At 37.0% G+C, this 15,306-nt stretch overlaps 1 protein-coding gene across 1 annotated transcript; it reads right to left on the bottom strand.

Annotated features, from left to right (window-relative positions):
- On the bottom strand, positions 1 to 10,721 carry LOC117289569 (ribonuclease P protein subunit p40-like). Its single transcript, XM_033770726.1, has 8 exons — positions 10,539 to 10,721; positions 9,254 to 9,398; positions 8,496 to 8,561; positions 7,179 to 7,277; positions 6,121 to 6,246; positions 4,871 to 5,141; positions 2,814 to 2,948; positions 1 to 365 (listed from the first exon to the last, which is right to left on the bottom strand). The coding sequence occupies exons 1-8, from the start codon at positions 10,647 to 10,649 to the stop codon at positions 170 to 172; spliced, it is 1,149 nt and encodes a 382-aa protein (XP_033626617.1). The 5' UTR covers positions 10,650 to 10,721; the 3' UTR covers positions 1 to 169.
- Positions 10,722 to 15,306: the final 4,585 nt, after the last annotated feature.

Raw genomic sequence — 15,306 nt, 5'->3', positions numbered from 1 at the left:
ATGTTGAGATACACAAACTGTGAAGGCTAGTCTTTGACAATTACCAATAGTGTCCACTGTCTTTGAGTATATTTGATTTATCAAGTGCTGTGAATTTATAAAATATACTAGTATTTTCAAACTAATAACTCACCGATAAAAAATGCATAGAAGTGAAAACCCTTCTGTGTTAAGGACAGATATCATGACCTCCAATATTCATGAGTAACCAATATCTCTGCTCATTGGGAAAGATGAAAAATGTATACAAGTTGTCTCCAAACTTATGGAAACCATGCTCTTTGGTTGACCACGAAACGGGAGAATCTTGAAAGCCGTGTACAGTGAGAGAAGCCCATGGCATGAAACCCCTTTCTATCTCAATCCTGTAGAGAAATACAGAGAAAATAGAAACAAGAGTTTAAAGTCAGTGGACACTATTGGTAATTATTCAAAATAATTATTAGCATAAAACCTTACTTGGTAACGAGTAACGGGGAGACGTTGGTAGTATAAAACATTTTGAGAAACGGTTCCCTCTGAAATAAAGTAGTTTTGGAGAAAGAAGTAATTTTCCACAAATTTGATTTCGAGACCTCAAGTTTAGAATTTGAGGTCTCGAAATCAAGCATCTGAAAGTACACAACTTGTCACACACTTCACACAAGTGTGTTTTTTCTTTCATTATTATCTCGCAACTTCGATGACCAATTGAGCTCAATTGTTCACAGGTTTGTTATTTTATGCTTATGTTGAGATACACCAAGTGAGAAGACTGGTCTTTGACAATTACCAATAGTGTCCACTGTCTTTAATGATTGCCCAAACGCAAGCCATTCGATGCACCATTTTAAATTGGCTATAAAATCTGAAAACCAAATCAATAAATTTACGTTTTTTATCAATATTATTTCTGTAATACCCGGACGGCCATATTTTATGTGTTTAAATGTGATATAAGATTTTCTGCTCCTCAAATAGGCGTAGTGTACCTTTCCCCATCCACATGACCCAACTATAGATGTGACAAATTCTTGAGGCTGGGCAAAGAACTCAACATTGTTCTGGTAATAATCAATGTAATGAATTGTTATCAGAAAGTTGGAACATAGAACAAGACAACGAAAGAAAAGACATTTGGTGCACGAGATGTGGCATGGTGTAGGCCCATCCCATCCTATTGTCTGAGTTTAAAGTCAGTGGACACTATTGGTAATTACTCAAAATCATGTTTAACATAAAAACTTACTTGGTAACAAGTAATGGAGAGCTATTGATAGTATAAAACACTGTTAGAAACGGCTCCCTCGGAAGTAATGTAGCTTTCGAGAAAGAAGTAATTGTTCAGGAATTTGATTACGAGGTTGTGCGGTCTCAAATTCAAGCATCTGAAAGCATCATGTGTTCTCACATTATTCTCTCACAACTTTGATGACCCATTGCATCGTTTATATTGAGTATTGTATCTAATGTAAAGGAGGAACTCACTAGAACTCACCTGAGTGCATCCAGCATATTGAGTATTGTATCTGGTGTAATGAAATAACTCACTAGAACTCAACTGAGTGCAAACAGCATATTGAATATTGTATCTAATGTAATGAAAGAACTCACTAGAACCCACCTGAGTGCATCCAGCATATTGAGTATTGTATCTGATGTAATGAAAGAACTCACTAGAACTCACCTGAGTGCATCCAGCATATTGAGTATTGTATCTGATGTAATGAAAGAACTCACTAGAACTTACCTGAGTGCATCCCGCATATTGAGTATTGTATCTGGTGTAATGAAATAACTCACTAGAACTCACCTGAGTGCAAACAGCATATTGAATATTGTATCTAATGCATCTAAAGCATCATGTGTTCTCACATTATTCTCTCACAACTTTGATGACCCATTGCATCGTTTATATTGAGTATTGTATCTAATGTAAAGGAGGAACTCACTAGAACTCACCTGAGTGCATCCAGCATATTGAGTATTGTATCTGGTGTAATGAAATAACTCACTAGAACTCAACTGAGTGCAAACAGCATATTGAATATTGTATCTAATGTAATGAAAGAACTCACTAGAACCCACCTGAGTGCATCCAGCATATTGAGTATTGTATCTGATGTAATGAAAGAACTCACTAGAACTCACCTGAGTGCATCCAGCATATTGAGTATTGTATCTGATGTAATGAAAGAACTCACTAGAACTTACCTGAGTGCATCCCGCATATTGAGTATTGTATCTGGTGTAATGAAATAACTCACTAGAACTCACCTGAGTGCAAACAGCATATTGAATATTGTATCTAATGTAATGAAAGAACTCACTAGAACCCACCTGAGTGCATCCAGCATATTGAGTATTGTATCTGATGTAATGAAAGAACTCACTAGAACTCACCTGAGTGCATCCAGCATATTGAGTATTGTATCTGATGTAATGAAAGAACTCACTAGAACTCACCTGAGTGCATCCAGCATATTGAGTATTGTATCTAATGTAATGAAAGAACTCACTAGAACTTACCCGAGTGCATCCAGCATTTTGAGTATTGTATCTGATGTAATGAAAGAACTCACTAGAACTCACCTGAGTGCATCCCGCATATTGAGTATTGTATCTAATGTAATGAAAGAACTCACTAGAACTTACCTGAGTGCATCCAGCATTTTGAGTATTGTAGATGATGTAATGAAAGAACTCACTAGAACTCAACTTAGTGCATCCGGCATTTTGAGTATTGTTTCTGATGTAATGAATGAACGCACTAGAACTCACCTGAGTGCATCCGTCATATTGAGTATTGTATCTGATGTAATGAAAGAACTCACCTGAGTGCATCCAGCATATTGAGTATTGTATCTGGTGTAATGAAACCAGTCCATCTTTGACAAAGAGCACCAGCCACTTTCTGAGATGGGGTAGGACACACGTAGTTTGACACAAAACCATCGCAAGAATCTGAACTGAATAACACAATTAAAGAAGTTAAAGTTTTTGTGCACCTAATTCCCAAACCAGGCACTTCCTGACAAAACTCAAAACTTGATAATTTGCTCAGACATAAACAAAATAGATGAGAAGAGTTTTCAAATGCATCCTCTCAAGCAGTTCTCAGCTTGAAAAATCTCTCTAACATTTTGGGTCGTCTTCACTTTTAAACAGAAAGTGCCATTTTTTCCAGGCAATGTTATACCCATTTCAGATAGGCCCTCCAGAGCAGCGTCGAACCAAATTCTGAATTGAGTACATAAAAGTTTGACGTTTCAAAACAGTTAGGACTGCTAAGCGCAATGGAAGTAAGAAGATTGCCTGGTGCAGTCGTTCAGAGCGACTCTCGAGCATCTTGGTTTCAGACGCCAATCTTATCATAAGCCAAACCTTTGTAAATGTTTTGAAACTAAAATTTATTTGGGTCAACCTAGATTTGCTCCAAATCTCTCTGGTGCGAATGAAATGGATGCTAGGATCAGTCAAATTGTCCAGAGGCATCATTCAAAAAGCTTGATGAGATCTTAGTTTTAAATGTGGCACAAGTAAAAATGAAATCATGGTCAGAACTGCACCAGAGTAGGTAAAGCACTTGTTGAGAATCAAATCAACAATAAGAGTTGTTTGCGAATCTAGTAGCGTCAGTAACAATCTGAGTCAATACTCGCTGCTAAAACGGGATTTGAACTGCCTCGCGCTACCGGGCAAAAGCAGTGGTCTAGTTGGTATGACACTGCTGTAGAGTGTAGAATTGAAAAAGGCAATGGGTTTGAATCCCACCTGAGTAATATGCCTGTGATTTTTTTCACAGAACTCGGGATAGTATACAGTTTTAACACACATCAGTGTATATGGGTAAAATACCAAAATTGAATAATCTGAATCAGATTTACAAGTTTCAATATTTCCAACACAGGCTTCGAATGAGTCGAAGTAGAATTAAGGTCTTAGTGAAAAGTGACTGGAAATAAGGACAAATCACAAACATTTTTTCTTGTTTCGAGAATAAGGGTTTATACATGAAAGAGGGACTATTTGTCATAATCACACCAAGCCCTTGCCTTGACAAAGAATGTGGCGTGTCATGGCCTAGCGGTTAAGAGCACTGGATTAAAACTCTGATGTTTCTGATCAGCAGAGCATGGGTTTGAGTCTGTGACACCTGTGTCCTTAAGCAAGACACTTAAACATGATTCAATTCAATTCAATTCAATTTTTATTGGTCCTACCATGGAGGAAATTCGTTATGCATACATGCAATACAGGGAATATTAATAACACACAATCATAACACACAATGATGTTTCATCCTTCGGATGGGACGTACACCCCAAGGGTAAGTGCGCTTACCGAAATGAGATGGGATTTGACAAGGTGTTCCTGGTTTTAATTGGCAGCATATTGCACCACAGCACCCTGTAAACCTTCACATGGTGCTATGTAAAAGGAGTAGGTCTCATAATTCAAACATAGTTCCTCATCCCTGGCAGGAAATACTGAATGTTAAAGCGCCTTGAGCATCACTGAGTGACGGATATGCATGCTATTTAAGAAGTCACTACTATTATCTTAAACTTGGCAGCAGTTTGCGCCATTTTATTACAAGAGTCCTGATGCCAATATGGTTTCTTAGGGGTGAGGTACTCCTTCATTTGATGTGACTGCATGTGTAGACGATGTGACCTCTAACGTCACTCGAAAACCAAACATGATTCACGCGCATATTGCCGGGCAAAACCTTCATGTTTTGGCAGCCAGCTAGAAAGTGTATGCAATCTTACCATGACTGCGCGTCTTTTTGCCCGGCGAAACATGGCGTATACAGTGTTTTGTCAACAGAGGGCGGTTTGAATGTAAACATAGGTCACATCGTCTGTACTCAAAAGTAAACACTTACCATTTACATTCACAGGCAATAGCTCCAAGCCATTCATAAACTTCTGAGGCCTCACATGACCTTATTTGGCAATCTTCATCTCTCTGACCACTCCCATTTGTTGTCAGATGTTCCTTGCTTGATTTGGATGGGCTGGTTGTGAACATGGAGCTGTCAATCACTGGGATAGTCAGGTCCCTCATGATGAGTCTGTGCTGCTTCTGTTCAACTTGATGACATTCATACTTATTGTTCCAAAATGTACTGAGTGGATCCAGACTTTTCGTAGTGTCTGAAAGAAAAAGTAAAACATTTTCTAGAACATTTAGCAGGGTTTGCTTGGTGCTATGTGTGTGTGTCAAATTGGCTGACCTTCAAGACAACTTTCTTTAATGCAAGGTTTCAACAGAATTCAAATGGAAAAACTGTTTGACAAAAAGGGGTTTATGAAATGTTTTAGTGGGCTGAACAATGCAGGTGGGTGAGCATGTAATAGGAAAAAAGTCTACTTGTGGCCTGTGACAACACATTCATATCTATAGTTTTTAACAGAATATTGCCTGAAAACTAAAGGTAGGACTGACCAATAAATGACTGTAATCATTACAATAGCAATTGCAAAAATGCTAAAAATAGAAGCAAAGTACCCTGATCTCAGATACAAGAGTAAAATTTCACTAATGCACCGATTTGTATCCAAATTGTATGTTTAGTCGCAACTATTAAACTTAACTACTAGTGCAGTTTGGCAGGTTGATGAAGCAGTGATTGCGCGTTTGTCTGATAGCCGGGTATTTAAAGCAAAAGTGTGAGGCGCTATTCTGTAATGCTCAGTTGTGCTGACCAATGCAATGGGAGGACAATCCTTATACCCAGTCCCTTGAAGCAACGGTAATGAGGTATTGTTTCTGCTTTCACTGTGTCCCACTCTCTGCATGTTTGTGTCCGTTATCATGAAATGCGGAATCTTTTGACTTTAAGCTCGGAATTGTTTTTCTACTTAGATATTAAAGAGTTGAAAACCAACAGTTCTTTTCAGAACCACCCCAACTCATTAGAGATAGTCATTACATGGTGTTACCGCTAACCTTTCTATATCGTATTTCCACCATGCAAAGTATCAAATCCTACTCCCTTAGATATTATAGTATAGACAGAAAAACTGTGGTCTAGCACGGCCCAAAAAAATAAGGAATGTGCTTGCACTCAGCTCAAGCCAAAGATTTTGTGCTTTGCAAAAGTATATGAGAAATTTTAGAAAAAGCAGTTACCATTAGGTTGCCATGCCAACAAGATGTCGAAGGTCATATCCAGCCTCTCTTTCAGACACCACTGTACCCTTTCATAGTGTTTCTTGCCTTTACAAAAGCTCTCTGCAGTTAAGTTAATTTCAACATCTGCAAACAAATTTTTAGAAAAGATCAGAAATTGTCAGAAGTATAGAAAATATGCCTCAATGGCATAAATATTTTCCTGAAATTCAGACATAAAGATACCTGAGTAGTTCATACCCAAACAGCATTAGAAGACTGGTTCATAGTAACTTTCCCAGCAAATGGTCAAACAATACATGAAATCTCATAAAATATAAATCAAGTTTATAAAAATCTCATCAGCATAAAATAATACTAAATACCAGGGGGTTACAAGAAATTGACTGTAAATAAAGTTGGTTATAGAATCTTAAATAAAAAGCGATTAAAGGTTAACCAATTCAAAAGCGAAGCGAGTCGGATCTCAAACTATTGCATTTACTGTAAAATTTCAAGGAACACGTTGCCTTGGATCAGGCGAGTTGGTCTATAAAAAGCATTTGTAACCGTTTTTTATAAAATGCATATGGTTGGAAAGATGTTTTAAAAGTAGAATACCATTATCCACACAAGTTTGCCTCGAAATTGCGTGGTTTTCCTTTTACTGTGCGAACTATCAATGTCGGCCATTTATATGGGAGTCAAAAATTTGACTCCCATAAATGGCCAACCGTGTTGGTTGACGAGGTAAACCGTGCATTTTCGAGGCATGTTTGTGTGGATCATTGTATCCTACTTTTACAACATCTTTCTACCCATATGCATTTTATAAAAAAAACAGTTACAAATGCTTTTCAAAGACCAACTCGTCCAAGGCAACGTGTTCCTTTAACCTTTCCCATGAATTGTATTGTATCATAGGTTGGCAAGTGGACCTCGATCGAGCATTTGGCTTATTTATCTTACCCTAGGACAGTGCATAATAGCAGAGTACATTTCATAGACCAATCTTGCACCTTCATTTCAAAATAAACAGCTTTTCATACTTATTCTCTAAATTATCAAGTTTGACTTACTGTATTTCGTCACTTTCCTCGGTTTTTCAAATTGGCAAGGCTTTCCTTCCAAGCCCAACTCCTCGTATAAATCTTTGCTGACCGATAGAATCAATTTACCTGAGAGTTGAACAAAATTAGAAATGTTTTTTTTTAATCAACAGTAAAATGGAGAATGGCTTAGAAGTGAATGAGGCAATGAATATTTTGTTTGATATGTAAAGGATTGATTACAACATGGCAAGAACAGCTGAAGAAAGTGTACAAATTCTTTTGCAATGTGGTCATTGTGAACATGAAATGTGATTATAAATGCAAATCATCATGTAAAACAAGGCATCAGTGGTACAGTGGTTAGACTGCAGGACTTGCAATTACAATGTTATGAGTTGGAATCCCCCGAGCTAATCGTTCATTTCACATTGACTTGAATAAATATTGTCGTCTAGTTACTGAATCATAATTTCTTGATTTGTGCAATTAGTTATCATAGATGTTAAACCAACATTTGGCTATTGCCGGCTTGGCCTTTACATCTTTATCCCTGGCCCTTGTGGGAGTTTGCCCAACTTTCTTGACAGGAAGATCATCTAAGCAAACAAACAAACAAACAAACAGACAAAATTTCACATAAACCAGACAAAAGGGGTTTAGGAAAAAACTAGTGAAACATATGAAAAAAATGTAAATAACAAACCAGTTAAATGCCACTGTAGGTCTAACCCATATGGCAACAGTCTGTATAGACCTTAAATGCATTGACGTCATGAAGCCGCCATCTTAGAGGTAAAACACTACGTAACATCGCAACGCACATATTTGTAAGCACAGCGCACAAGAGGTGGCCAATGAGCCACCTTCCTTTGACCTCTAAGTGAGGGCGCCTTACTCAAATGACATCATGTGCATACTGCATAAGGTCTATTATCTCCTAATCTTTTCTATCTGATACAGTGGGATTCAGACAACAGTATACAACATACTGATTGGTTTCCTTCCACGTCAAACTAAGAGTTGTAAGAAGTGGAAAGATATTGCATAAGTTTCCAAGTCACAAAGAGCCCATAATAATAGAATTTTTATGTTAATAGCATTCTGCACTATTAAATGCTAATAACAGAAGCTACATGTACGTACCCAGATCTCAGACAAAAGTGTAAAATTTCACTAATGTGCGCGTAAAGTACAAATTGTGTTTACCCGCAACTAAGTGCACTACTAGTGCAGATGACGCGTCGATGACGCAGTAATCGCGTATGTGGTGTGGCATGTTTGTCTGACAGCTGGGTATTTAACAACAGTGACGTAATACGTGCGCTGTTCTATTGCTTGACTCACCTGTTGGTAGAATGGCAGCAACACTATGTGTGTCAATATGACCTATGGATAGACCGTAAAAACTACCTGCGATGCAAAAAGACGCAACCAAAACCATCAATTACCAGGGGCGAGAGTAATTACTACCAAAAGAGTCTGAAACTTGGATACAAATTCAAAGGTATATTGAAATGATGGCCATTCTACCGTTTGGTAACCCCTGGGTTTATAGATTCCAAGGAACTTTTGGAAACAGTATCCAAAGCACTGGAGAAGTAGACCAAAGAGCAGGATTTCTTTAAGTGTGGACAAAAATATTTTGTAGCTTTTCTTCACTAGGCCGACATAAAAAGTCTGACTTCAGCCAAAAGTCTGAACAATCTCATCCCTGAATTACCATTTGAGGCTCATGAAAATTCCATATGACCTTTTCTTTGGTGTTGGTGTGCTATTAATACAGGCATGATATTTGGTTATTGGAAAAAAGTAGGAACATTTTATCAAGTACAAAGGCTGACTTACATGGTGTGGGCATTAATATAGTTTTCTGGCAATTTTAATTACAATTTTTTTATTCATTTTAGGGCAACACAAATTGGAAAACAGGCCATTAAGTAGAAAAAATATCGTGCCTATAAATATTGCATGACGCCATTGGCACTAAAATTTGTACCGCATTCGCAGGAAGTATGACCTGGCTTAAGTCAACAATGCCCTGAATGTAGATGTTTCATGAAGAGTTTGATGGATTTAGGAAAGTCCACTGGGAATTTCTTTACCTGTCTTCAGAAATGTTTGGATAAACTCCTCATTGACTATCTCTACAAGGGGAAGTTTTTTGATGATGTAGTACATTTGATGATCAGGGTTCGCCACTTTAATGCCATCTGGCTCGGAGGCAAGACCTGGAAGAAAAATCTCCACCTGTTGTAAGAAAATAAAGTTATATCATAAGCTTCATCCACGAAACTGTTTCAATCAGCTGTTATCAAGGAAATCAATTTTAAAATCATTGTTCCCGGTTAACTTCTAACTTGGCCTAGTCTCACGATGTCCTTCAAACTGGACCATACTCACTAGCTGCTGTACGTGTTGTATAGATTCAATGCATTTTTTGTTTACATTTGAACATTACTTGGAACAAATACATACAAGTATTCACTCGGAGCTTGCATGCCAGATATTATTGTCAAAATATGCTAAAAAAACATTATTATGGATGAAGTAATTTTGACTTAGTTTTGGTCAACAGACATTTTGAGAAGAATGTACACTTTAAACCACCATAAAGGCTGTAGTGTAGCGTACATGTACCAATTACACTTTAGTGTATATGATATTAAAGCGTCTAGCCTCTATTGTCCTTAAAATATTAAAATTTTAGTAGGCCTTAGTTTTGTAATATTAAGCTCCATAAATAGTAGTTGCGATGACCGTTCTCCACGCATCAGCAGGAGGATCAAGGGAATCATCGAGGATAACTTTCTGTATGGCGCCACCACTTTTTCACTCATTTTTACAAAAAGGGATATATCAATCAGGTAAATTAGATACTATATTATTTAATTTCGAATGAAAAAGTGGTGGCGCCATACGGAAACTTTTCCCATCATCGAAACTACAATAAAAGTACCGAGAATAGGCTGGACTCTTTTACTTAGTTTAAAGATACAATTACAGGGCTAAGTTTTGTAGTAAAGAATCTCCTATTTCGATGTTTCGGATAAACGCTTGGTTGATTCCTTTCCTTGTGCTACTGCTACGCCTCCCATCCATCCGGTCCATGGCTGTTTTAAATTCAACTAAAATGATCATCATGTACTTTCTAAATTAAGTAAACCTTGTCTGTATTGTTAAGTGGGCAAAAAAGGAAAAAGACACATCACACCAGCTTTTTGAATTTGAGCACAATGTCACGCCGATGTGTGAAGACTAAAATACATTTACAGGGCTGAGAATAGTGAGATTGTCACTGACAGTGTAGGTGTTTTCTGTGAGGAGTATGAGATTATAAAATATTGCACTGTTCAGTAGTGTCAGTAGTGTTTGCAACGGAGGACTTACCGCATGATTGAAGAAATGATCTCTGATACAAGCTGTGTGTCTAGAATTCTTATGTGTGAAAAGCGAACTTTCAAAGATCCTTTTACTCTGTGGACACTCAAATTCAACCATTCTGTAAGTTGCTTACTGGAATTTAGTTAACAACAATACCAAATCTATATTCAAAGTTCCCACATGCACACTACCCAGTTGTAAACAAAATGTAGTATGGTCCCTTTTATTGTGTGTTTTGGAGGAACACGATACACAGTCTGGGAGCCATACAAATAATTCCATGCGGTGTTTTTGAAGCACGCCCTCTACATACCAATTTTGATCATCCACAGATTACTATTTTGAAATTTTGTTGGGTCATTGAAGTAGAAATAGTTAGATGATCTTCCCATGATAGAACTCGATTGATTTTCTGTAAAACTTTGGTTTGACTATGTGTGAAGTTATTAGAGAAATAAATATGTCTCCGGTTTTCTACTGATTTAAACATATCATGATGTCCAAACAATTTTAACAGTACAATTTACTTTTACACTAAAAGTTTATTTTTGCACAGTAAATTTATTGCAGGAAGAGGCCAGGGTCCAGTTTCAAGCCTCTGCTTATCGTCAAATTCTGCGCTTACGATTACAACACCCCACCTACGCGTCAGCGTATAATACCTAGTAACATTGAGTGCGCACGCGCTGAAGACAAATAACCCGTGAAATATGCGCCAGTTCTGTGCTTACACGGTAAGCAGAGCCATTTAATTAGGCCCTGTTCCTACAAGGGTCCACTTGACGCTTATTACAACACACGTTTTTAAGCAATTTATAAGGACACTTCAGATCCTTTAGTTGTTTGTAGTATTTTTAATGGTTTCTTTTAATTTACGTGTAGGTAACAGCTGGTCTGGCCTAATGTTATAATTATTTGTTTTGGGATTTAATTGGGGAATATTGGCCTATAAGTTTTTGTTTCCTTGTAATGCTTTTCATTTTGAAGTTAAGCGCTTTGAGGAATGCCAATTCATATTGACCTATATAAATACTGTTTGATTATTATTGTTCAGCCAATGATTTGTAACATTGGCTAATCACACAAATTACCTAGTTATCAATGATACATACATGTACAAATAAGCTTTCAACCCATATCCTTGATTTATTCAGAATTATTACATCCATTCACAAAACAACAACATCAAATACAAAATACAATTTACAAGAGGATGCAAACACAAGAACATTCGTATGTTTTAAACAAGCCCTACATACCTGAAACAGCAAGGGCATTACTAATCGACTGATTCTTGTTCAGTGTACACAGGAAACTATTTGACAATTTAAAAAATACAATTGAAACAAAACACTTTTCAAAATTGATGGTCCTAAACTTTCACCCGAAACAAAATGTTTGCTAATAAAGATGCCCAAAGACATTTGGCCGACTCGTTGCATCAACCTTGAAGCTACAAAACTATTTTGTGAAAAAGGGAAACAAAAATGGGATGAAACCATTCTCCACCCCCCCCCAAAAAAAAAAAAAATAATAATAATAATAATAATAACAACCCAATTAAGTTATATTTATATTTCTAAGTAACTTTAGGAAAAGCCATTATAAACATATCAGTATAAATCTACCTTTAATCAATTAGACAAGTTATGCCCACACAACTCTGCTTAAATAACTATATCCGAAAAAAGCTTTAGAGTACATTTGATGAAACTCTTGCCAGTTTTCAGAGAATGACCCCACCTCCAGAATACTCCATTCTCTGTAAAAAAAAAAAAAAAAGGGAGAAAAAAAAGAGAAAAAAAACCAAAAATTATAATTTAGTTGAGAAACTAAAACCTGCTTTGACACAGCTTAGCACAGGATACCTTAATTAAAATAATCAAGAATCAAGACAAGATTTGTTGTCAAACCTTTACATGTGGTTGATCAATTTTGCTCACTGGGCATTTGTGAGCTTACAAATGTTATACAAAGCATGTAAAAGTATACAAAGCACTTGATACCTACAACCTCCATTCTAATATTGATTTAAAGGCAAAGTATACCTTTGGTAATTCTGTTACAAATGTTGATATACACGCCTATAACACTTTAAAAAAAAAACTTAATTTCAGAAGGTGAAAGCATTTTTTAATAATGATAATAATAACTATTCTTTTATAGCGCATTTCACAATAACCGTATCAATAGTGCCCTGGTCATAGGTTTTTTTTTTTTTTTCTTTGTTACTCAGCTCCCTTGGGAGTGTACAACCTGGGCAACAGTTTATATCGCTCCAAAGGATTTTCATTCACAATATCAACCTCAACCCTCGCAAGTACCCAATTATACCACTTGGTGAAGAGAAGTAATGAAAGTAAAGCATCTTGCTCAAGGACACAAGTGTCACGACCGGGATTCGAACCCACACTCTGGTGACTTAGCACCAGATATTGAACTTGATGCTTTTCGGCCACTCGGCCATCACACTCTACAGAGCTAGTGGAAAATCTGGAGTGGTTATGTCCAGTCCTTGCAGGAAGAATAATCCATAATTGGAAGGAAGACACAATCTGAGAAACGTTTCATGCAGAAACATTTCTCAGATTTGAATAATTTTGAATCCCTCTCTCTTAAATGAAATTCCTTTGAAGTAAGTTTTTATGGTCATTAATTTTTTTTTAAGTAATTACCAAAGGTACATCCTCCCTCCCTTTAAATACTTTACCACGGATCGAGAGCAAGGGTGAACGTCTGATTTGTATCAAGTATAGTTAAACCTTAGCCTTCAATCCTCAGTAATACTTCTGGCCTTTTTCACACTGCATCTGTTTCCCCCATGGAGAACAGCCCTGGGGAGGTCCCAGGAGTTTTTCTACCCAACAGTTACCCCGGCGCACTTTCACACTGTCCCTACCTAGGTACCTATTCCAAGGAGTTCCAGTTGTGCGTTTCAAGAATACCCCATGGTTTGTACTCCAGAGTAGGGGTGGCTTTTCACCGGGTATTCCCATCTACCAGGGTAGATTAAAGAGCCAATAAAGGATGATCTCAATATGTCAACTATTACCTTTTTATGGCCAAATAGACATCGCAGATACCAGTTAATAACCATTTTACTCTCAAAATTTGCATTTAGTAATAAACATCTCGAGTCAAAAATGCACCCGACCGCTCGGCTTTTTCAGGCGAGAGTCAAAAACGGCTTATCTATTATAATGACCCTGGATGCCAGTGACGAATTTCCCCTATTGGTTTTGCACACAGTTCTCGAGCTTTGGCATTACATGGTGTGGGCATTAATATAGTTTTCTGGCAATTTTAATTACAATTTTTTTATTCATTTTAGGGCAACACAAATTGGAAAACAGGCCATTAAGTAGAAAAAATATCGTGCCTATAAATATTGCATGACGCCATTGGCACTAAAATTTGTACCGCATTCGCAGGAAGTATGACCTGGCTTAAGTCAACAATGCCCTGAATGTAGATGTTTCATGAAGAGTTTGATGGATTTAGGAAAGTCCACTGGGAATTTCTTTACCTGTCTTCAGAAATGTTTGGATAAACTCCTCATTGACTATCTCTACAAGGGGAAGTTTTTTGATGATGTAGTACATTTGATGATCAGGGTTCGCCACTTTAATGCCATCTGGCTCGGAGGCAAGACCTGGAAGAAAAATCTCCACCTGTTGTAAGAAAATAAAGTTATATCATAAGCTTCATCCACGAAACTGTTTCAATCAGCTGTTATCAAGGAAATCAATTTTAAAATCATTGTTCCCGGTTAACTTCTAACTTGGCCTAGTCTCACGATGTCCTTCAAACTGGACCATACTCACTAGCTGCTGTACGTGTTGTATAGATTCAATGCATTTTTTGTTTACATTTGAACATTACTTGGAACAAATACATACAAGTATTCACTCGGAGCTTGCATGCCAGATATTATTGTCAAAATATGCTAAAAAAACATTATTATGGATGAAGTAATTTTGACTTAGTTTTGGTCAACAGACATTTTGAGAAGAATGTACACTTTAAACCACCATAAAGGCTGTAGTGTAGCGTACATGTACCAATTACACTTTAGTGTATATGATATTAAAGCGTCTAGCCTCTATTGTCCTTAAAATATTAAAATTTTAGTAGGCCTTAGTTTTGTAATATTAAGCTCCATAAATAGTAGTTGCGATGACCGTTCTCCACGCATCAGCAGGAGGATCAAGGGAATCATCGAGGATAACTTTCTGTATGGCGCCACCACTTTTTCACTCATTTTTACAAAAAGGGATATATCAATCAGGTAAATTAGATACTATATTATTTAATTTCGAATGAAAAAGTGGTGGCGCCATACGGAAACTTTTCCCATCATCGAAACTACAATAAAAGTACCGAGAATAGGCTGGACTCTTTTACTTAGTTTAAAGATACAATTACAGGGCTAAGTTTTGTAGTAAAGAATCTCCTATTTCGATGTTTCGGATAAACGCTTGGTTGATTCCTTTCCTTGTGCTACTGCTACGCCTCCCATCCATCCGGTCCATGGCTGTTTTAAATTCAACTAAAATGATCATCATGTACTTTCTAAATTAAGTAAACCTTGTCTGTATTGTTAAGTGGGCAAAAAAGGAAAAAGACACATCACACCAGCTTTTTGAATTTGAGCACAATGTCACGCCGATGTGTGAAGACTAAAATACATTTACAGGGCTGAGAATAGTGAGATTGTCACTGACAGTGTAGGTGTTTTCTGTGAGGAGTATGAGATTATAAAATATTGCACTGT

The sequence above is a fragment of the Asterias rubens genome, chromosome 4 (genome assembly GCF_902459465.1).
Source record: "Asterias rubens chromosome 4, eAstRub1.3, whole genome shotgun sequence".
NCBI classification, from domain to species: Eukaryota; Metazoa; Echinodermata; class Asteroidea; order Forcipulatida; family Asteriidae; genus Asterias; species Asterias rubens.
The sequence above is the reverse complement of the archived record's forward strand: the minus strand, read 5'-3'. Positions and strand labels throughout refer to the sequence as shown.